The following is an 18,977-nucleotide window of genomic DNA, read 5'->3' as shown; positions in this document are numbered from 1 at the left end:
TTATGTATTTGTAAGCAGCTTCAGTATTATTGACTCATGACCAGTCTTGATATTTTAATATCATTAACATCTAGACAGTATTCACATTTCTTTGTCGTTTTTCCTTTTTTCATTGTAGTTTGAAGGCATACCTATATAAGGTACATTTACTTGATATAGGGTATGTTGGTTCCTTTTCTATTTCCCTGCCAGCTCTCTCTTTTTCCCTCTCTGCTATGTATGAACATATGTATGTTCTTATGTTTTTGTATATCTATCATCTACTTACCTGAATTGAAGAAACCAGGTTGTTTGCCTTGTAGAAATGCCCACAGTCTGGATTTATACCATTGTCTTCACCTCCCTGCCTTTCCAACCATGTGTCTCTGACACCTTAAGTTGGTGGTTAGATCTGTAAGCTTCATCTGACTCAGTTTTTCCCCCTTCTCTTTGGCAAGATTACTACATAGGTAGAGTTGTGTTACCTCCCTCATGAGTTACAGAAGAGGTACATAACATCTCGTTGTCGTTTTTGTGTAAGTAATGTTAACAGTTATTGGTGATCATTGCTTAAGATCTATTAATTTATTAGGGGGTTGCAAAAATGGTGATACTCTAACTCTTCCTATCTTCATTGCAACATAATAAAGAGAAACTGCCATTTTTAAGACTTTGGTCTCTCTGAGGTACAGTACGTATAGGAAGGGCAGGGAACGTTCTTAATTTTTTAACTAGTTTTCAAAATAGTGAGTGGGTTCTCCAGCATTCTTCTCTGGGTTAATGCATTTTTTGTTGTGTGTGTTATGAGGACCAGTATGAGCTCATGGATTTCGGCATTTCTTAGGTGCCTCAATTTATTACAGTTATTTTTCTAATGCCAAACTTTGGTCATCGTTAGCCAGTGGGAGTCCTAAATCCCTTGCACATACTCTAAGAGTCTTTCTAGATCCCTTGCTTTCTGGAGTGACAAGATATTTCTGGCTCTTGTACTGGTCTTGCCCTGCCCTGGAATCAGCCCTTTCTCCTTGTAGCCCTGGCTCCTTTTAGTGGGAAATGGTGTGTAGAGACTATAGTCCAGGTGCTAGAGGAGATCATTGCTGTGGGGTTGGTTATTGTTTCTCTACTTTGATTGGACCAAGCTAAAATACACTTTTTTTAAAAAAAAGGTAAACAAAATCATGAGTGCTTTTGGGTATTGACAGTGCAAACCATAATGAGGACACTAGTGTTCTCTCTCTTGTGCCTAATTCCAGTTCTCAATGAAAACATAATTATTCATTTTTTTATCTTACAGTATCAACACTCTCACCCATAATGTGACTTCTGAAAAAAAAAAAAAAAAGATTTTCTTGCAGGTCGTATAGCCCTGTATATCACATAGAGAACGTATTTTCAAATTATCTCATTTAAAACCACTTTTAATCACTTTTTTTGTGTGGTTATGTCAACAACTGGATGGGTATATATTTAGGTACCTTTGCTTCATCTTACTCTGACATTTTAGGAACTGCTTCTTAAAAACATAGTTGTTCTGTAATTCAGTGTAATGTTTTTTCTTTGGTTCCAAAGTCAAATGAACGAAAGAGGCTGCTTTTAAAGAAAGCTTTTATTCTTGTTCCTTCTACTCTATCCCCCTTCTCCTTTTAGAGGCAGCTTTAAAAACAACTTTTTTTTTCATTTTGTAAATACAGTTAATTTTCCCGGCTGTGCAGGTTGTCGGGTCTTAGTTTCATCCTCAATCTCAGGACTTGGGGTTCCTGCGGGTTTTGGGGCCTGTGGTGCGCAGCCCTGACTGAATCCCTGTGGAACCTGTCAGGTGCCGCGGTGGCGCAGGAGGAGGATGGTGGTGCTGGATGGGTGAGTTTCTTGCCCATCCCGCAAGCCGCGTCTCCCTGCAGGCTCGTCCAGGGCGAGGCCGCTGTGCAGTGCGCAGGACAACCACTGGTCGCAAGAGGACGCAATGCATGTCTAGCATCTTGATGCTGTTTCCCGAGACGTCCTGCTTTTCCTCCTTGTCTCTCATCCTTCCCAACTCTGCCTTTGTCTCCTGTGCCATGTGCCTAAAAATGAGCTGCCTCTACATCTTTTCCCCACAAGCTCACTCTTTTCTGCCTGTGTGTTTCGCTCAAGCATTTTCTCTGCGGTAGCTTGTGTCTGTTTCCTGTGTCTTATTTTTTTTCTCAGGAATCATTTGTGGTAAAGTTGGGCAAGAAACATTTCAAGTGAATGGGGAAACACGGAGGAGGACCGTGCCCGCTGGGGAAGTTTTAGCATTCAGCACAGCATTCAGCCATGTAGTAAGTTAGCCTGAGAAGCAGGGGGGCGGGCCCACCTGTCAGGTGCCTTATGGAGGCTGGGTACCCAATATTCCATTAAGAAATATCTGCCTCTTTGCCTCATAGACTCAGAGAGTCTATAGAACCTTGGGCCTTGCGGCCCATGGTATTGTATTTTTAAAGATTTTCTTTATGTTTGGAGAGGGGGGAAGGGAAGGAGAAAGAGAGGGAAAGAAATACTCATCCATTGCCTCTCGCAACGGGAGACCTGACCCTCAACCCAGGCGTGTGCCTGGATTGAGACCTTTTGGTTCTCAGGCTGGTGCTCGATCCATTGAACCACACTAGCCAGGGCTCATTTGGGCTCTTTTAGGAATGCCTTAATGGCTTCACAGTTGAGAAGTCTTGTGAAGGAACAAGGACTGCATTCTAGTTGGTTCGTGGGAAGAACTTTAACCAGTTCGTAGACTAGTTTCGAAGATGAAGGGATTGCATGAATAATTCTTGACCTTGTTCCTGCTATCCGGAAAGTTAAAAAAAAATCCCCCTCCCCCCAGTTTTATTGAGAAATAATTAAGAAATAATTATTGTAGTAAGTTCCGCTAACATCTTTTCACATAGATACAATAAAAACAAAAGAAAAAGGGAAAAAAAATTTGTCTTTGCTACAAGAACTCAGGATTTACTCTTAACTTTCCTATATAGCAAAGAACAGCGTTAGCTATCATCTTCCAGAAGGTTTTAATTTGGTTACTTTCAAGTTTTATAATGCATATTTTCCCAGTTGTTCTGTTTCTTACTTGTTGAGGATCGAGATCAAGAGTGGGCAGATGAGTGGGACGGTGTGGCCATGACTACTCATGTGAGCTTACTTGCCTGACTGGATGGTTAAATTCCATCTCTCAGCAGAAGAGTGAGGATGCCGAGATGGCAGTGACCCGCCCTCTTTTTGCACGGGGCTTGTTGCGATTATCAGTGTTCTCTATGATGGGTGACAACATTCTCAACATTCTCTTGTAATTGTACCCACATCAGGCGTAAGTAGGAGCTGAGTAACAGGCAACACTGACTCCTAGAGAGAGCCCTAAGTTCTTTGAAAGCTTGGGGTGGTTGGCGTTACCTCGGGGCTCCTGGCGGACCACCCCGTGATCACGTGCTGCTGGCCTGGGCAGCCCCCGGCTAGACCTGGGTTGGGACTGCCCGTGCGTGCAGTTAGACATTCTTTTTTTTGTGAGCCTCTGGCTTTTTTTAAATCTCAGTAAACTCTTACTAAAGTCTGTTTTACGGCCCACTGTATTAAGGTTCTCCCATAAATTACTCGTGCCTCTCAGGGTGAATGGAAGGGCATGCTGGAAATGTAACAGTGGGTCTTTGTGTTCTTGAGATCTGATCATCTTACTCATAATTCTTCAACTCAACCATGTTCCCTTCCCTCTATAAGGTGGATGGAAACTTCCATGAGCTCTTGGAAGGTGAAGCCTGTGAACATGTGTGTGCACATGCATACGCAGGACAGTGGGGTTGGGGATTAATGTCACATCCATTTGAGGGATGGGGACTTCCTCCTATAAATATCCTGATAAGACACCATTAGTCGGTTGAGAAGAAAAGGCGTGTTACTGTTGTTTCTTGTTAATTTTTTTAGACTCCCCCTCCCTTCTGTGCATGGGTTCCTCACTTCAGACGGGTAGGAAAGAGCTATCCAAGGCAAACCTGCCAGTTGTGTACATGTCCCTGTTAATAAGGGGGGATTGCTTAAAAGGAAATGCATGTTTCCAGCTCAAGTTCTTGAAAGATTTCCAAATTTTTGGCATTTTGTCTTTGGAGAAGTCTGCAGAGGAAATGGTGTCGAGGGCCTATATGTTTAATTTTGGTGACTTGGACTCGCAGTGAGTGTTTGGTTTTCTTTGATAGAGGAGAAGTGCACCTTACAAGGGAGGAAGTATTGGTAGTTTATGGGATGGAGTGGCCATTTGCCCGGGAGGGGCAAGTTTTGCTGTTTCTTGGCCTTCAGTCTTAGGGAAGAAAAGTACTTTCCCTAAACCTCATACAGGAAGTAAGCCCAATGGCTCCCAACTCACTGGCGCAGGAGTTTAAGTTTTGCCTTGGGGAGTAGATGATTGATATTTTTCAAAACCAGCACCCTCAATGTGTACCTGACAGAGAACCACAGATGACGTTATTTCCTAGCTTGGCTTTTACCGTGTTTGATTTTTAACTCCAAAGAGGTAGTAATTTGGGGGGACATCCCAGGTTCTAGAGGCTGGAGATGAATCACAGCAACAGTCCATGGAGCTGATAGCCTTGGGACCTCCCAGGCCTGGTTCCTTTAATACTTGAACAAAACTTTCTTTTTACTATTCCGGTGGAAGCTGGGTGTCATTCTCTTGAGTGACCGGCATGTTGAATTTGGGGTGGGACCGCTCAGAGGGTTCTCTCTTCTGTTCTGTGTTTGCGCCACTATCTTAGTTCATAAAGTGTCTTGAAGCAGGAGGTGGCAAGAGTGTGCCCCTTGTTAGGGACCCAGTCTTGGCTTTCCTTTGGGCTGGGACACCGAGAGGGCAGAGGCAACGGGCCAGGCCGTCTGTATGTAGGCAAATTCTTCACCCTTCTCTTGTCATTTTTCTCCATATTCGTCTGAGGCCATAGCTTATTTGACATTTTGCTAATGCATTCCAAAGCACCGGCTGTAATGTTTATTGAGCACTTACAGTGTACCAAGCACAGTGTACCAAAGCTTTGTTGTCTTTGAACGTCTAATTTTGGCTTAAGGTTGAGACTCCTATCTGCTTCTCATGAAGAAGGAAGTAGTTTTCCTTTAGAATAGTGATGGATGCAGCCTTTTTTATATGCTAATAATAGTAGAGCTGTGTTAAGAAAAACTGGTACAGCTTGTATTTCTAATGAAGATTCCACCCCGTCCCCCCTCCTTTTTTTTTTAATTTTAGGAAGGCGCCAAAGTAATCCAGCCTATATTTTTGGGGAAAATTATAAATTATTTTGAAAACGACGCCACTGACTCTGTGGCCCTGCACACAGCCTACGCCAACGCCGCGGTGCTGAGCTCCTGCACACTCGTTTTGGCCATTCTGCATCACCTGTACTTTTATCACGTTCAGTGTGCGGGCATGAGGCTAAGGGTAGCCATGTGCCATATGATTTACCGGAAGGTAAGTGTTATTTGACATCAAAATGGGCGCCTCACCTGAAGCATCAGAGGCACTTGGGGACAGTTCTACATAGTCTAAACATTTTTTAAATAGAACCATTTAAACCTTTCTTAGAGGAGCTTCATGTTTGCATTAGGCCTCCCCCCGCCCCCCACCCCCCTCCGCAAACTTTACCAATATATAGTGAGTTTTCTATAGTGGTCAAGTCAGGACTGCCTTTGATAGCATTTGACCACAGGCTGTTGCCAAAATACTAAATTTGTAATGGAATCTAATTTGAAAGAGTATCAGGTTGGTTTAGACATGACAAATTTTCAGTTTTTATGCCTAAATCTCATGGGTGTATTTATGGAACTTTTGTTGTTGTTGTTCGTTAACACCTTCATTTATGTCAAAGTTGTATTTAAAAGTGACCATCAGTGAAGCTGGATCTATAAAATGAAATCTAGGACAAAAGATGTACTGAATATTTGAGAAAGGGAATGATGATATTTTAAAAAACGAACCATTTAATTATGTTCAATATAATTTTGTTAACTAAAGAAAAATATAAATGAAAGCCAAATATAGACTCACTCACTATATTTTATAGTTATGGCTGCCTTTAATAGTATAAAAGAAAAAAATGGATGTTTGGGGTAAAACTTTAAATTTTATATTGTTTTAGTAATTTTGGAGAGAAAGAATGAGTTCATTTATTTTATGTTGCTTATTATATACAGTATTTTCTTTTCCTTCACTTTGCGGGATAGCAGTTTTAGTGATTAAGACCCAATTTGATGTGTTCATTGTTTCTATATTGAGAAATATCATGCAATTGTCCCCTAATTTACCCTGATCTTAACTTTTATAAAAGGAGCGAGGATTTCAGGTGTCTTTACAAAGGAGTTGCCACAGATGCACCAGTATCAGGAGCTGAAGAACTCTTTATAAACTTGATCCTAGAGATTTTCTTTGCCCTGGACTGTTTGCTTTAATGAAACAAAAACAAAGAAACAAAAAAACCAAATAAGTCCCAATGTAACAGTATGGTATACTGTTTGCTAAGAGAGTAGACCTTGTCTTGGCTGGTGTGGCTCAGTGGATTTGAGTGTCAACCTGTAAACCAAAGGGTTGCTGGTTTGATTCCCAGTCAGGGCACATGCCTGGGTTGCAGGCCAGGCCCCCAGTGAGGGGCTCACGAGAGGCAACCACACGTTGATGTTTCTCCCCCTCTTTCCCTCCCTTCCCCTCTCTCTAAAAATAAATAGTAAAAAAAATCTATTTTTTTTAAAAGAGTAGATCTTAACTGTTCTGATGCCCTCCTTACCCCCAACAGATAACCATGTAAGGTGATGGATATGTTAATTAGTTGGACTATAGTATCCATTTCCTGATGTATATGTGTGTCAAAATATCATACTGTATATCTTGAATATACACAATTTTTATTAAAAAAATAAAATCCTCATTGAAAGATGAATCCCGACAATGTAAGTATTGCCTCTTTTACCTAGTTGCTACTTATATAGGGCTTCTGTTTCTTGTGACTACTCTTCTTGCAAAACACAAGATGTCTTCTCCCCATGTTCCTTTGAGCAGAATGGTAATGCCCTTGGAATCGCGGGACTTCCGGAGGCCCGGCATCTCATCGCCTGTGGGAGGCCACAGCATGGGAGTCCGCTTTTCTTTCCCCTTCTGTGACGTGGCAGTGGTCACAGGGCTGGTACGCTCAAGTCACAGGGTCTTTGCTCAGTCAGGGGGTCTTCATTGTTGTTATCATCACCTCCTCTATTACTTCTGCTGCATTCCTTTCTGCCATTTAGGAGAATACTCAGATTTCTCTATGAATGATCTAGATTTAGTATTTCCAGATCAGATCAGGCTTAGCCTCCCGAAACAAATAGGAAGTTTCCCTAGCACTCGACTGTGAAGACTTCAGACACGGAGGCCAGGTCTGTGGCGGCGGCGGCTGAAAGCCCTGTGCTGCGCAGGTGTTGTCTGCCTGCTGTTCTTGCTCTCCGCACAAAGCGTCTCCTGTGGGAAAGCCGATCTGACTTGGCACATGCAGACGTCTCCCATGGTTATTCATTTGCCGGCTTGATGAGCCTAAAAGAATTGACCCTTTACTAAGTCAAGAATTGCTTGGGTTAAACCATGGGCGTAACCTGAAATTCCAGAAATGTGGGAAAGACAGATTTCCTCATGCACTGCCTTGTACCTAGAATCTGGCCGAGGTGAAGAAATATGGTACTTCCTCCTCACAGGTGGGGTGATTCCTTAGGGCTAAAGCTGCCGCTCAGGCCCTACCTCCTAGATTCCCGCCCTGGGAGAAAATCAGGTTGGCTGTTAAAAATGGAATGGCTGTTAAGCTCATAGTCACAGTTTGCAATATTGAATGACTTGGTGGGATGTAGCGTATATAAAAATGATTTGTCATTTGTTTACCTTGGCACAGCTTTGGCAAACTTACATATGGCTTTTGAGCATTGATTTTTTTTTTACCGTGGTAAAATGTGCATGATGTAAAATGTACCGTTTTAACCCTTCTTCAGCGTACCGTTCAGTGGCACTGAGGACATTTCCCATTGTTGCGCAGCCATGACCACGGTTGGGCGCCAGAACTTTTTCATCTTCCCAAACTGAAACTGTTCCCATTCAACGCCCACGCCCCAGCCGCTCTCCGCACTGGCATTAGCAGTCTACCTCCTGCTCTGGGTACCTAACAGAAGTGGAACCATACAGCGTTTGTCATTTTGTATCTGGCCTATGTCTTGTAGCACAATGTCTTCAAGGATCATTCACATTGTAGCACGTGCCGGAATGTAACTCCTTTTGAAGGCTGAGAGTCCACTGCAGGCCTGCCTCTGCCCCGTATTGTTTCTCCATTCCCGAGGCAGTGGTTTGTTTCCACCGTTGGGCTCTTGTGAATAACGCTGCTGTGCCCGTGAGTGCACAGTGACATCTTTCCAAGCCCATGCTTGCAGTTCTTCTGGGTGTGCCCCCAGAAGTGGAGTTGTTGGACTGCACGGTAATATTATGTTTAATTTTTTGAGGTGCTGCCGTACTGTCCTCCCTAGTGACTACATCGTTTTACATTGCCACTTGGTCGTTTGATGTTTCTGTTTAAGTTGAAGACTACGTGAAGCAACGTTTTCATGACATACGACATTTTGTTTGTACCAGTGGTTGCAGCGGGCGGTCTGTTTCAACAGTTCATAGTGGTCTGTTCAGGTTCCTCCAAACTTCAGGGCGTTTGTCAGAACATTTTACCAAATAAAGGGATTGTGCAACGCAGACTGTATTTTTTTTTGGGGGGGGCGTAAAGTCAGCAGATTGGCAATAAGAAAACAAGTCCCTCACACCATAGTGTTTTAAACACTGTCCTTGCTCACTGTAAAAAGTTACCAGCAGTCACTGGCTACGTTGCCAGCATGGCCTGCCGTCACGTCTACAGCAGGGGCAGTGGCTTACTTCCTGGCTTTGTTCTTAGCTGGACACAGGAGAAGGAGGACCTGCCCAGCTTCACATCTCAAAGGGCTACTTCCCAGCCTAGAGCCCTGGAGGTGGGGGCGGGACAGCCGTCTCAATAACCAGGATGCTCTTGTCCAATTTCACAGAGGTTTTTTTTTGGTTTTTTTTTTTCATCATAAAATGCATGCAGTACAGAGATTTTTTCCTAAAGATCTTTGGCCTAATTGGCCCTCAGGCTCCCTGACTTTGTGTCCCGATTGGAGAGCTGTGGCGGCTGCCATAGTGGATCCTGGTGACGAGCAGCTTGCTCTGAATGCTGGGTAAACCCAGAGCCCTCGGTCACTGAGCTCACGGACACTGTTTGTTGCTGTGTGTTCCCTGGGGTGGACTTCCTGGTACAGCTGAGTCAGGGCGGCCAGACTTCTTCGGCCAAGACCTTGTCTTCACTCTTGTTAGAGTAACCTGAAGGATAGCTCGTGGGAGAGTATTTGTCCTGTGTTTCAACTTCTAAGGTGAGCCGACTCCCCGCAAACATCCTTTATCCTTCATTGTAGACCTGTCTTAGGAGAAGATCTGCACGGTCAGTCCTCGTTCATTCCCAGCTGGTGCTGAGCGAGATGACGCCCTGCCTTCCTGTTGCAGCTGTCCTACTGGACACAGGTGTCATTCTCACGGTCTCTTCCGTGACTGTTCTCTGCATCTTTGTGCTTTCTTGGGGGGGCGGTGATTTTGCTGTTTAGAGTGGTCCCACGCAGAGCACTCCAGTACTACCCAGGATTCCTAACCACAGGAAGACCGATGTGCCTGATGGGGAAATACCTGTGTTAGATGAGTTTGGTTCACGTATGAGTGATTTTGGCCATGAGTCCAGTGTTAGGAACCAATGATATGTATTAAGTAAGTTGTCTATAAACAGAAACAAGGTATGTATGTATTGCTTAGTTGATGGAAATGTTGTTGGCATAGACTGACAGAGATCTAACCCTGTATTTCCCTTCGAGCAATTAATGTTCACTCCTCATGTTCCCAGTGACTTTCTAGAACATAACTATCGTGAATACCGAGACGCGACTACTGATATTTATCCAGTACATTGCAAGGGGATGCCTTCTATAGATCAATATTCTATTTAAAGAAATATTTTTACTCACCTTAAGTGAGTGCATTTCTAATTGTTTAAGTGACGTCCAGATGGTCCCCAACGTAAAGATGGTTTAACGATTTTTCGACTTTACGATGGTATGGAAACCATTTGAGTTCACTAGAAAACATGCATCCAATGTTGAATTTTGATCTTTTCCTGGGTAGCGGCATGCGGGACGATACTCTTTGTGATGGTGAGCAGTGGCGGGGAGCGCGGCTCCCCTTCATCCACGCCATCGCGGCAGTCAGCCAGCACTGCTCTGCAGTGCCCTGTGCTGCCAGTGGTTTTGAATGCTGTGTTTTCCATTTTCTCCTTCTGTCCTGTCTGCGAAAGGCCCACCTGTGCATTCTGGTTCGGGTGAGAAGTGGAGGGCAGTTCCTTTGAAGTGAACCTCCAGATAATTGTCCATCCGTAGGCTCATGTGAATGTTCTGAGCCCATTGAAGGTAGGAGGCCCTAAACGGGGCTATTCGGTTGGGTAGGTGTATTCGATGCATTGTTGCCTTAGAATATTTCCAACTTACTAGGGGGTTATTAGGACATAAACCCATGGTCAGTTGAGGAGCATCCATAGTTCTAATTTGAGGCTTGTGTATTTTGGAGGAAAATGCACGCTCCTTGTGTGTCCACGCCATTTACAATAGATTTCATGTATTTGGATACTCTTCCTCTTTCCAGGTGAAGGGCTCTTCCCTGTTCCCTGAAGCCTTTCTCTGAAGACCTGTCTTCTCTTGGCCGGGCTTGCTGACTTCCGCTGAGTGATGTCTGCAGCCTTTTGCAGCCAGCGGAGCCTGAATTTCACCAGTCTCTGAGTGTGCCCGTGGGGAGCAGGGAAGCAGTCACCTCGCGGCGGCGCCCGCCCCCCCCCCCCCGGGCACTCCGTCCCTTCCCCTTCATCACCCCCTGAGTTAACTCCACGGAGGGTGGACAGGCAACTGATAGAAAGTTTTGTTTGTGTCTCAGCCAGATGATGGTATAGCCATAGGTCTCAGCTAGAACTTGGTTTTGATTTTATTTAAAGCTAATTTTACTACAGTGATTACAATGTAGACAGACTCTTTCTTGGTTTATGTTTAGGCTGGATAATGTGAAATTGTAGGTACTCCACTGGTTTGGGCTTGCAAACACAGCAATTTCATGTGGTTCAATGCGGTATTTTGCCTTTTAGTTTGGTTATGTTTGCTTTCTGAAAATGCCACGGTACTAGCATCTTGAGAATATTGTCACAGTGCAACTGTGTGGTGTTTATGGAAACAGGGTCTGCCTGCACACATGTGATACTCTGGTTGGACTTTCTCTTCTAACGGTATTTTTTAACCTTCTCATGGAACTAGAGTGAACTAGTAACACAGTGCTTCTTAACGCCGTTTAACACTTGCACTTCTTTCTTTGCAACACATTTTTTCCCTGCGTTTTTCTGTTTTACATTCGATGGGAGCTTGCCTTGGGCCTGTGCAGGTGGCGCAAAGACAATCTTCTGCGGGGGCAGCTTGTCAGCGCTTTAGTGTGCTAGGGAAGAGCGGAGGGGGGCCTTTGGGTACACGTGTAGTTATTCATAAGGGTATAATGTGGTCACTCATTATGGTTTGATTTTTACTTCATTGATCACTAATGATGTGGTGTGTATCAGCGGGGGAGCGGGGGTGGGGAGCAAAATCACCCCAGTGAGAATCACCACCCTACAGAACGGTCTTTAATTCTAAGACATGGCCTTTTGGGGGTGTCTCAACTTTACGCCAGGCTTGTTAAGGTTTCTCCACCCTGGCTGCTCAGGAATCCAGTGTCCCATCTCTGCTTAGCCCTCAGTCGCTGTGTCCTGCTTGCTCGCGTCTCCGGGGCGCCGCCCGTCTGGTCAGCCCTGGGCAGCCTTGACCCAGGCCTTTGCGGCTCACTCCCCAGCCTTGTACCAGGTGCCCCCACACGCCTGCCAAGACCCCCTCCCTGCACTCCTGTCTGATGGCCTTGCTTCCGCACTATCCGCTGACCAAGCTTCCGACGCCTGCCTCCTCCGCTCGGGGCCGCAGTTGGAATTGGGCCTCCTGGCAGAGAACCAGGGCCGCGGCGGCGGTCACCTTGTGAGTGTCCCTTCTCTCAGGGGTCCGTCTTGCGTGGCCTGTTAGCTGAGACCTGAACTCAGTGGTATCATTGCGGATGGCAGAGGTGGTGGCGGGGGCTGGTCCCCTGTCAGTCCCTCAGCCATGGATGGGAGCGGCGGTCTCGTCCCAGCTTCCATCAGCTGGGGGTTTGTGGAACTTGCCGGGGCAGCTGCGTGTGCGCAGTACAGGGCAGGGCGGGACACACCTGTTCTCTTCCTTGCAGGACAGATCAGGATGCAGGCATGTACTAGGCGGAGGAGGGTCACCAGCCTTGGCCGTGAGTCATTCCTGTGCTCATTAAAAACCCAGGACCTGGGTCTAACCCCAGACGTAGTCCTCAGAATTTCTAAGGAAGAGGCCTGGAAATCGGCATAGTTTACCTGTTCCCTAGGGATTCTTATCACCTGGATGGCGGAGGGATTGTTCTAGAGAACGGGCGGGGCCAGCAGGCAGGGGTGGGGCCAGGGAAGGGCAGCCTGAGTATCTGTATTCCTTTTCCTGGGAGGTATGCCGAAATCGTGGCTGCCATTTAGTTTTTCACGTTCTGATTAGGTTAATTAAAAAACTCCTTTTTCCTTATTTGTCTGGAAATGTTTTTATTTCTCCTTTGTTCTTTTAAGATCTTTCTCTAGGTTTAGAATTTTTGGTTGGTCGTTATTTTCTTCCAGGTCTTCCAAGGTCATCGTTTTGTTTTTAAATGAACATGTCTTTTATTTTTAATTGTGGTTAAGTACACGTAATATAAAATCGCCCCCGTTGACCACTTTTGAGAGTACAGGTTAGCGGCATTCGGTGCGTTCCCACGACCGTGCGGCCTTCACCACCATCTGTCTCCAGGACCCTTTTTATCTTGTGAAACTAAAACTGCCCCCCTCAACTAGAAGCTAACCCCCCTTACCCCCCGCCCCTGGCCCCAGCAGCCTCCACTCCACTTGGTGTCCCTGAATGAGCCCAGCTGGGTGCCTCATGTGAGTGCAGTCATGCAGAACATGTCGTTGGGTGACTGGCTTATTTCACTGAGCATGATGTCCCGAGGTTAATTTCATTTTTCATATAGGTTAGGGTCATACATTTACTCGGTATTCTTTGAAAAAGTCACCTTTCACCCTGATCCTCAGCTGCGGTGACAAACGTGTTAGTTGGCTGTGGAGGAAGAGGACGGCATTGCCAAGTCGGCTCTACCCTCCGCGGCTCCCTGCTCTGAGCAAGCAGCTGGGTCTTGGTTGTGTTTCCCAGGTCTCATCTCCTCCCTCTGGGACCTGCCAGCTGATGTTTTCTTCTTTTCTTTTTCTTTTTCTTTTCCTTCAGCTTCCAGTCTCATTTTTCCCCCCTAGAATCTGGATACAATGAACTGCAGCAAGACAGTGCTCAGTACTCTTTAAGCCTCATTTTAGATTCTTTCAACTACCTCGCTATTTGTGAACATGAATTCACATTCCAGTAAAACTGGAAAACCAAAATTTGACATACCAACAGATTTAGTCAATATTCATGGCACTACAGAATTTTATAGGCAACCTGTGGACTTCACTAAAAAGAATTCGGCCTTTATCAACTGGCTTACACACAAATAGAGTCACTCTTTCTGTCCTTAGTATCTCTCTGCCCTAACACCTGCTGGGGTCCAGCTGCTTTTGCTCTGCTCTGTTGAGTCGGTGAATATGGGACTTAGGAAAATGGGATTCGGTAAAGAGGGTGACAGGTCACATCCTGGGAGGTAGTTTTCCTCCTTGTTCTGTGCACTTTTCTCCTGACTTCTTTATACACATTGATGATAGAAGTTAAGGCATTGCTGCTGTTGGTAAGGTTGGTTCTAACAAGGGGGGCTGTGAACGCCCAGGTATTTAGACAGCACCCCTGTACCTTTGTCATTTTTCCCTTCTGCACACACACTGTCATTTTCTGAAAGCTTCTAAGGTGGTGTTTGAAAGGCAACGAGTAATGCAACTCATTACTTTGGGTTTGCTGCATTCCCAGCCTGCTCAGGTGTAGTACTTTGATAAATATAAAACCCTAGGGAAAAGGGAAATCACATTTGTAAAATGCTCTCATTTTGACTAATTCTCAGTAAAATTATGTACAGTGAGTGCGTTTGTAGAAGGCGTATTGGTTCTCTCTTGTACACCTGCTCTGAAGGGAGGCACATCATAAGCAGAATAATTAGAAACTTCTTTACAGACAGAATAGTTCTAAGTTTAGTTGCTGTAAAAGACTAGCATACGGCTTCACCTGTACATTTTAATGATTAAGCATGTCATTTTTGAGACGGCAGATTATGAGACTTTTTTAAAAAACGTTTTATTTAGAAACAGAAATACATGATCGAAATTATTTTTTAAAAAAAAATTGGTAGAGATTTGTTTTTCTTCTCCATCTGTTGGGGGCATCCTTCATTTATTTTCTCTCTCTCTCGTGGGCTGTTTCATGCTCGTATTATTCCTCCTTCCTGTTGCCCAACTAGTGTGCCTTTGCCACGGCTGTTCTGAGTTGCTCATTTCTCTGTCCCCTTCTCTTGTTTGGTCAACTAGTCACTTACAGCTTGTCAACAAAGAAATTGGTGATGAGAGGGTCTGAGTGTGAGGGTCTTTCATTATCTGGGGATGTGATCTCCCTTTGAACACACTAGTCCAAATGCCTGACATATTCCTCGCAATAGGTATTAGTACTTTATTAATTAAATTATACTCATTCTGCAACTCGTGTTGATTACCCCCTCCCTCACCAAGGCACCCATTTTCAGTGCAACATTTAGATTTTCTGAAATGTTCCCAAGTGTCTGGGGGGCATGTCAGGCTCCCCCCCAACAGTGGAGAGTAGTGTTTTACACATGGCATAGTCACTCGCAAACTGTGGGACGCTGTGTCGCAGTCTCCACACTGGGGGCCTGGTCAGGCTGTGCATCGTCCTGCAAGGGCTGTGAGTCCTAGGGTCCCCAGGGCATTGGAGAGCCAGCCTCAGGGACTGGTGGCTCTCAGAGGTGATGAGGTCTGAGGATGTGGAGAAGCTGTCCCTGAGTATGTGGCCTCAGAGCAAATATTGTAGCCCCTCCCCCCGCCCCACCCTGCAAGTGGTTCTTGGGGTCCACATAGTCCTCTCGTGTTTGGAGGCTTACCTGTCAACTCTGAGTGCATCTTTCTGGCCTCTAGACTTCGGTAGGTCATGGTGGTTTAAGGGTACAGAGGTGGCCTATGGAGTTAATAGGAAGCTGATGGCACCCCCAGGAGGTAAATGCCAAATCCATCAGGGCTTGCAGAGCGCTTTCTGCACAGGTATGCTAGTTGGGGAAAATCGGGGTGTGGGGTGTAGTGGAGGGGGCAGTGGAGCTGTCAGGTTCTGGGGCGCAGCAGGTAGTTGGTTTTGTATGCACTTTGTTTTTCATTTCCTTGAACCTCTTTGGAATCATAGAGGGGATCTGATGAGGGAGTTTTCACCCATTCTGTGCTTAGGGACGGAGGAGGTTACGCAGCCCCTGGGCCCTTCCCTCAAAAAACGGAGATTAAGGGCTTTCAATTACTCAGTCATAAAAGTAGGTGTGGCAGCATCGCTAGGCAACCCTGAGCAACAGTATTGGAAAAATACAAGCAATTTTCTGCTTCAAGTGAGCTTAACACATTCATCATGGCTGCCTGCGGCAGCATTGCCCGGTGAACGTAGAAACCACCTGATGTGATACACATTATTTGGGATAGGGCCAGGAATCAGGACGTAAGCCAAAGGTACAAAATAAGTGACACAAATACTTGTTTTTCGTTCTGACACTCCTGTAGGGTCATACCCCGAGCCTCTTTGTTCTGACTTTTCCTCAGATATTATGAAGCAGGGTCAGGATGGTGAGACAGTCTGGGGACAAGGTAGTCATGGGTATTGGTGAGAGAGTTTTCCGAAGGGACAGCCGGAGAACAAGGGACAACATGGATATTTAACGTTTGTCTTATCCAAAGGCGTGGCCATCTGGATTACTCTTGTGAGAGGGACATCTATACCCTGAGGGTCCTTGATGTTGGGTAAATTGTGTTGGTGAAGAGGAGCCTGCATGATGGTGATGATGACGAACTTTGTGTGAAAGAATGATTAGAGAAGGGTTTGGGAGGATTTTTATTATAATGAAGACAGGATCCTTAAAGAGATAACACATTTTACCAGTCTGGAAAACTTCCTTCTGTGGAAAGAACATTCTTTTTTTTTTTTCTGGTTCCCTTGGTGATGGTATTTACCTGCCCACATTCAGATTTTGTGTTTTACTTCTACTGGTTAAACTCATGAGGACAGGAGAAAGAGTTTATTTTTCAAGTGAGTGACAGTTATTAGTTGCACTTAAAAAAAAAAAAAACTTGTAGGAAATGAATGTTTGGCCTAGATTACACGGTTTCCTTAGAACTCCAGAGGAATTTTCACGCCCACCCACCGGAGGGACCAACCGTCAGCAGATCCCTGCCCTGATGGAGTTTGTGTTCCACAGTTCACGCGCTTGTTCCCAGAGGCCACGGGGAGGCTAATACAACCGAGAATGAGATAATCCCAGTTTTTATACAGAAACTACCAGTAGTGCAGTGAACGTGACTAAAGCTAAAACTTTGAAGACATCCTTAAGTTCTTAGAGTGCATTCATTTCCATTGCATTCTTTCCCATGAAATGAGCTGGCTCACATTCTTGCCAAGATTGGACTTTTTTTTTTTTTTTTTTTTAAATCTCTGCCAGTTTCACTAATGTTTGTGTGAAAAAATACCGGTTTATTTTAACGTAGGTGAATTTGAGATTTTCAGATTTTATTAGTCATGTGTGTTTTTCTTAATGAATTTTCTGCACATGTTCTTTGTGTGCAGCCCACCTCTCTTTTTAATTGGCAGGCTTTTATTATTTTTATTGACATTTAGGCGCTTTTGATTTATTGACGGTATTAACCCTGGGTCTGGCATATATAGTGCAAGTATTGATTCCAGTTTGTTTTGTCTGCCTTTTATTGTTCTCATGGTGGAACAGTTTTGTTTTCATGAGGAAAACAAATTTGACCAAACAGTGGTCATTATTACGTGTCAGTTTAAGGAAATGTGGAAACAAAACATTAGTAAAAATGATGCATTAAATCCACACATTGTTTTTTTCTACACTGGATGTGAACTTAAAAAACAACAACAAACCAAAACACTCTTAACACACATACTTTAGTACAACCAAGCTTTAATTTTCTGCATTGAGAAACAGTGTTAACTTAACTGCATTATTAAGAAGACTGAGTGCCTGTCCTCTGTCAGACATGAAATACTTCCACCTTATTTCCTCATCTGCAAAACAGGAATAATTCTTACTTTGTAAGAGTGTTTCATACTCAGTGTCTGGCTGTTAGTAGGTGCTCGATAAATGGTAGCTGTTTTTATGATCATAATGACGTAAATAAATATGGTGTGGTCTTTGCACTCAGTCAACTGGGAGCGCCAACGAATATGTAACTGATAAGAACAGACTCTTCTCTCTGTTGTTTCTGATAAATCAGCTGTCAGTTGTATTGCTGTTCCTTTGTATGTAAAGTGTCAGTTCCGGGGGTGCTTCTAAGACTTTCTCTTGTTGGTTTTTAGCATTTGACTGTGATGTGCCTTGGCATAGGTCTCTTTGTTTTGATCCTTCTTGGGGTTTGCTAAGATTCCTAGGTATTCAAAGTAATATGGGTTTTGTTTTGTTTTTTTAACTTGGACACATTTCAGCCTTTATTTCTTGAAGTATTTTTTTCTTCCCTTTATGTTGTCTTATTCCAGATCTCCAATTACACATGTGTTTCATTGCTTGATTTTGTCCTACTGAACACTCAGGCTCTATTTCTTCTCTTTTTTAAATTTTACTGTTTGTTCTTCAGGTTGTAACCTATAGAAGAAAGGGTTAATGAATTGGAACAGATCAATGGAAATTTTCTGCTATTGAAGCTATCTAGTGAATTTTGCATATTGTATCTTTTGGCTCTAGAATTTACATTTGGTTCTTTTTGATTGTGTCCATCTCTTTCCTGAAATTACTCATGTATTCATTTGTTATTACTGTATTTTCCTTTAACTCCTTGGACATATTTATAATACTGCAGGTCCTCGGATAATTTTGTTTCATTCAGTGCCATTTCTTTATAACGTAGGAACTTAACTGTTCTTTATGTCAATGCTAAAATTGTTTTCATTATACGGTGTTTTTCTTAAAGTCACTGAACCTGTGGATGACACAGTGAGGACCTATTGTAGTTGTTTTGTACGTCTCACCTAATTCCTGCGTCATCTCAGGGTCTGTTTCTATGGCCGGCCATTTTCCCTCTTGATTATGGATCACATTTTCTTTGCATGTCTAATAATTGTTTTACTGTGTTGGGTGTTATGAGGGTTCCATTATAGAGAGTCTGTATAGTTCTGAAAGACAGTTGCTGGCAGAATTGGGTCTGTTAGGTTCGTTCTTTTTTCCTGGCTTCTTACCTATCTACTTTATCTACTGGTTATCTGCCTGCCTAGCTATCTACTCTATCTACTCCTATATATCTGCCTGCCTAGCTATCTATATATCTACTCTAGCCTAGCTCTCTCTGTATCTGCCTAGCTGTCTACATATCTATGTAGATGTCTAGGTATCTATATACTTAGCTGTCTATATATCTACTCTATCTGGGGTAGACATTTCCATTTTGAATTTAGTTGAAGTGCACGGCTCTTGCTCTGGAGTGTGATCTTCGGCACTGAGACGTGGCCTCCGTGGCGTTGGAGCGGACAGTCCGAGGTGCTCCTTTGTTCCCTTTGTTCTGGTTGGGCAGAGCTCCAGTGTCTTCTGGCACCGCATGACCGGCTGACCTCCGGAGTCACCCCCCAGCACGTAGCCCCCGCTCTGTGGCCCT

At 44.3% G+C, this 18,977-nt stretch overlaps 1 protein-coding gene across 2 annotated transcripts in view; it reads left to right on the top strand.

Annotated features, from left to right (window-relative positions):
- Window positions 1-18,977, top strand: part of ABCC4 (ATP binding cassette subfamily C member 4 (PEL blood group)) — a 221,064-nt gene that overhangs the window by 36,780 nt on the left and 165,307 nt on the right. For both annotated transcript variants that reach the window (XM_054586476.1, XM_054586475.1), the window contains exon 4: window positions 5,204-5,425. In XM_054586476.1, the coding sequence (XP_054442451.1) occupies window positions 5,204-5,425 (222 nt within the window). The remainder of the gene's footprint in view (window positions 1-5,203; window positions 5,426-18,977) is intronic.

The sequence above is a fragment of the Pteronotus mesoamericanus genome, unplaced genomic scaffold (genome assembly GCF_021234165.1).
Source record: "Pteronotus mesoamericanus isolate MK-2021 breed Mesoamerican mustached bat unplaced genomic scaffold, CSHL_Meso_final contig_94, whole genome shotgun sequence".
In the NCBI taxonomy this organism is placed as follows: Eukaryota; Metazoa; Chordata; class Mammalia; order Chiroptera; family Mormoopidae; genus Pteronotus; species Pteronotus mesoamericanus.
The sequence above is the reverse complement of the archived record's forward strand: the minus strand, read 5'-3'. Positions and strand labels throughout refer to the sequence as shown.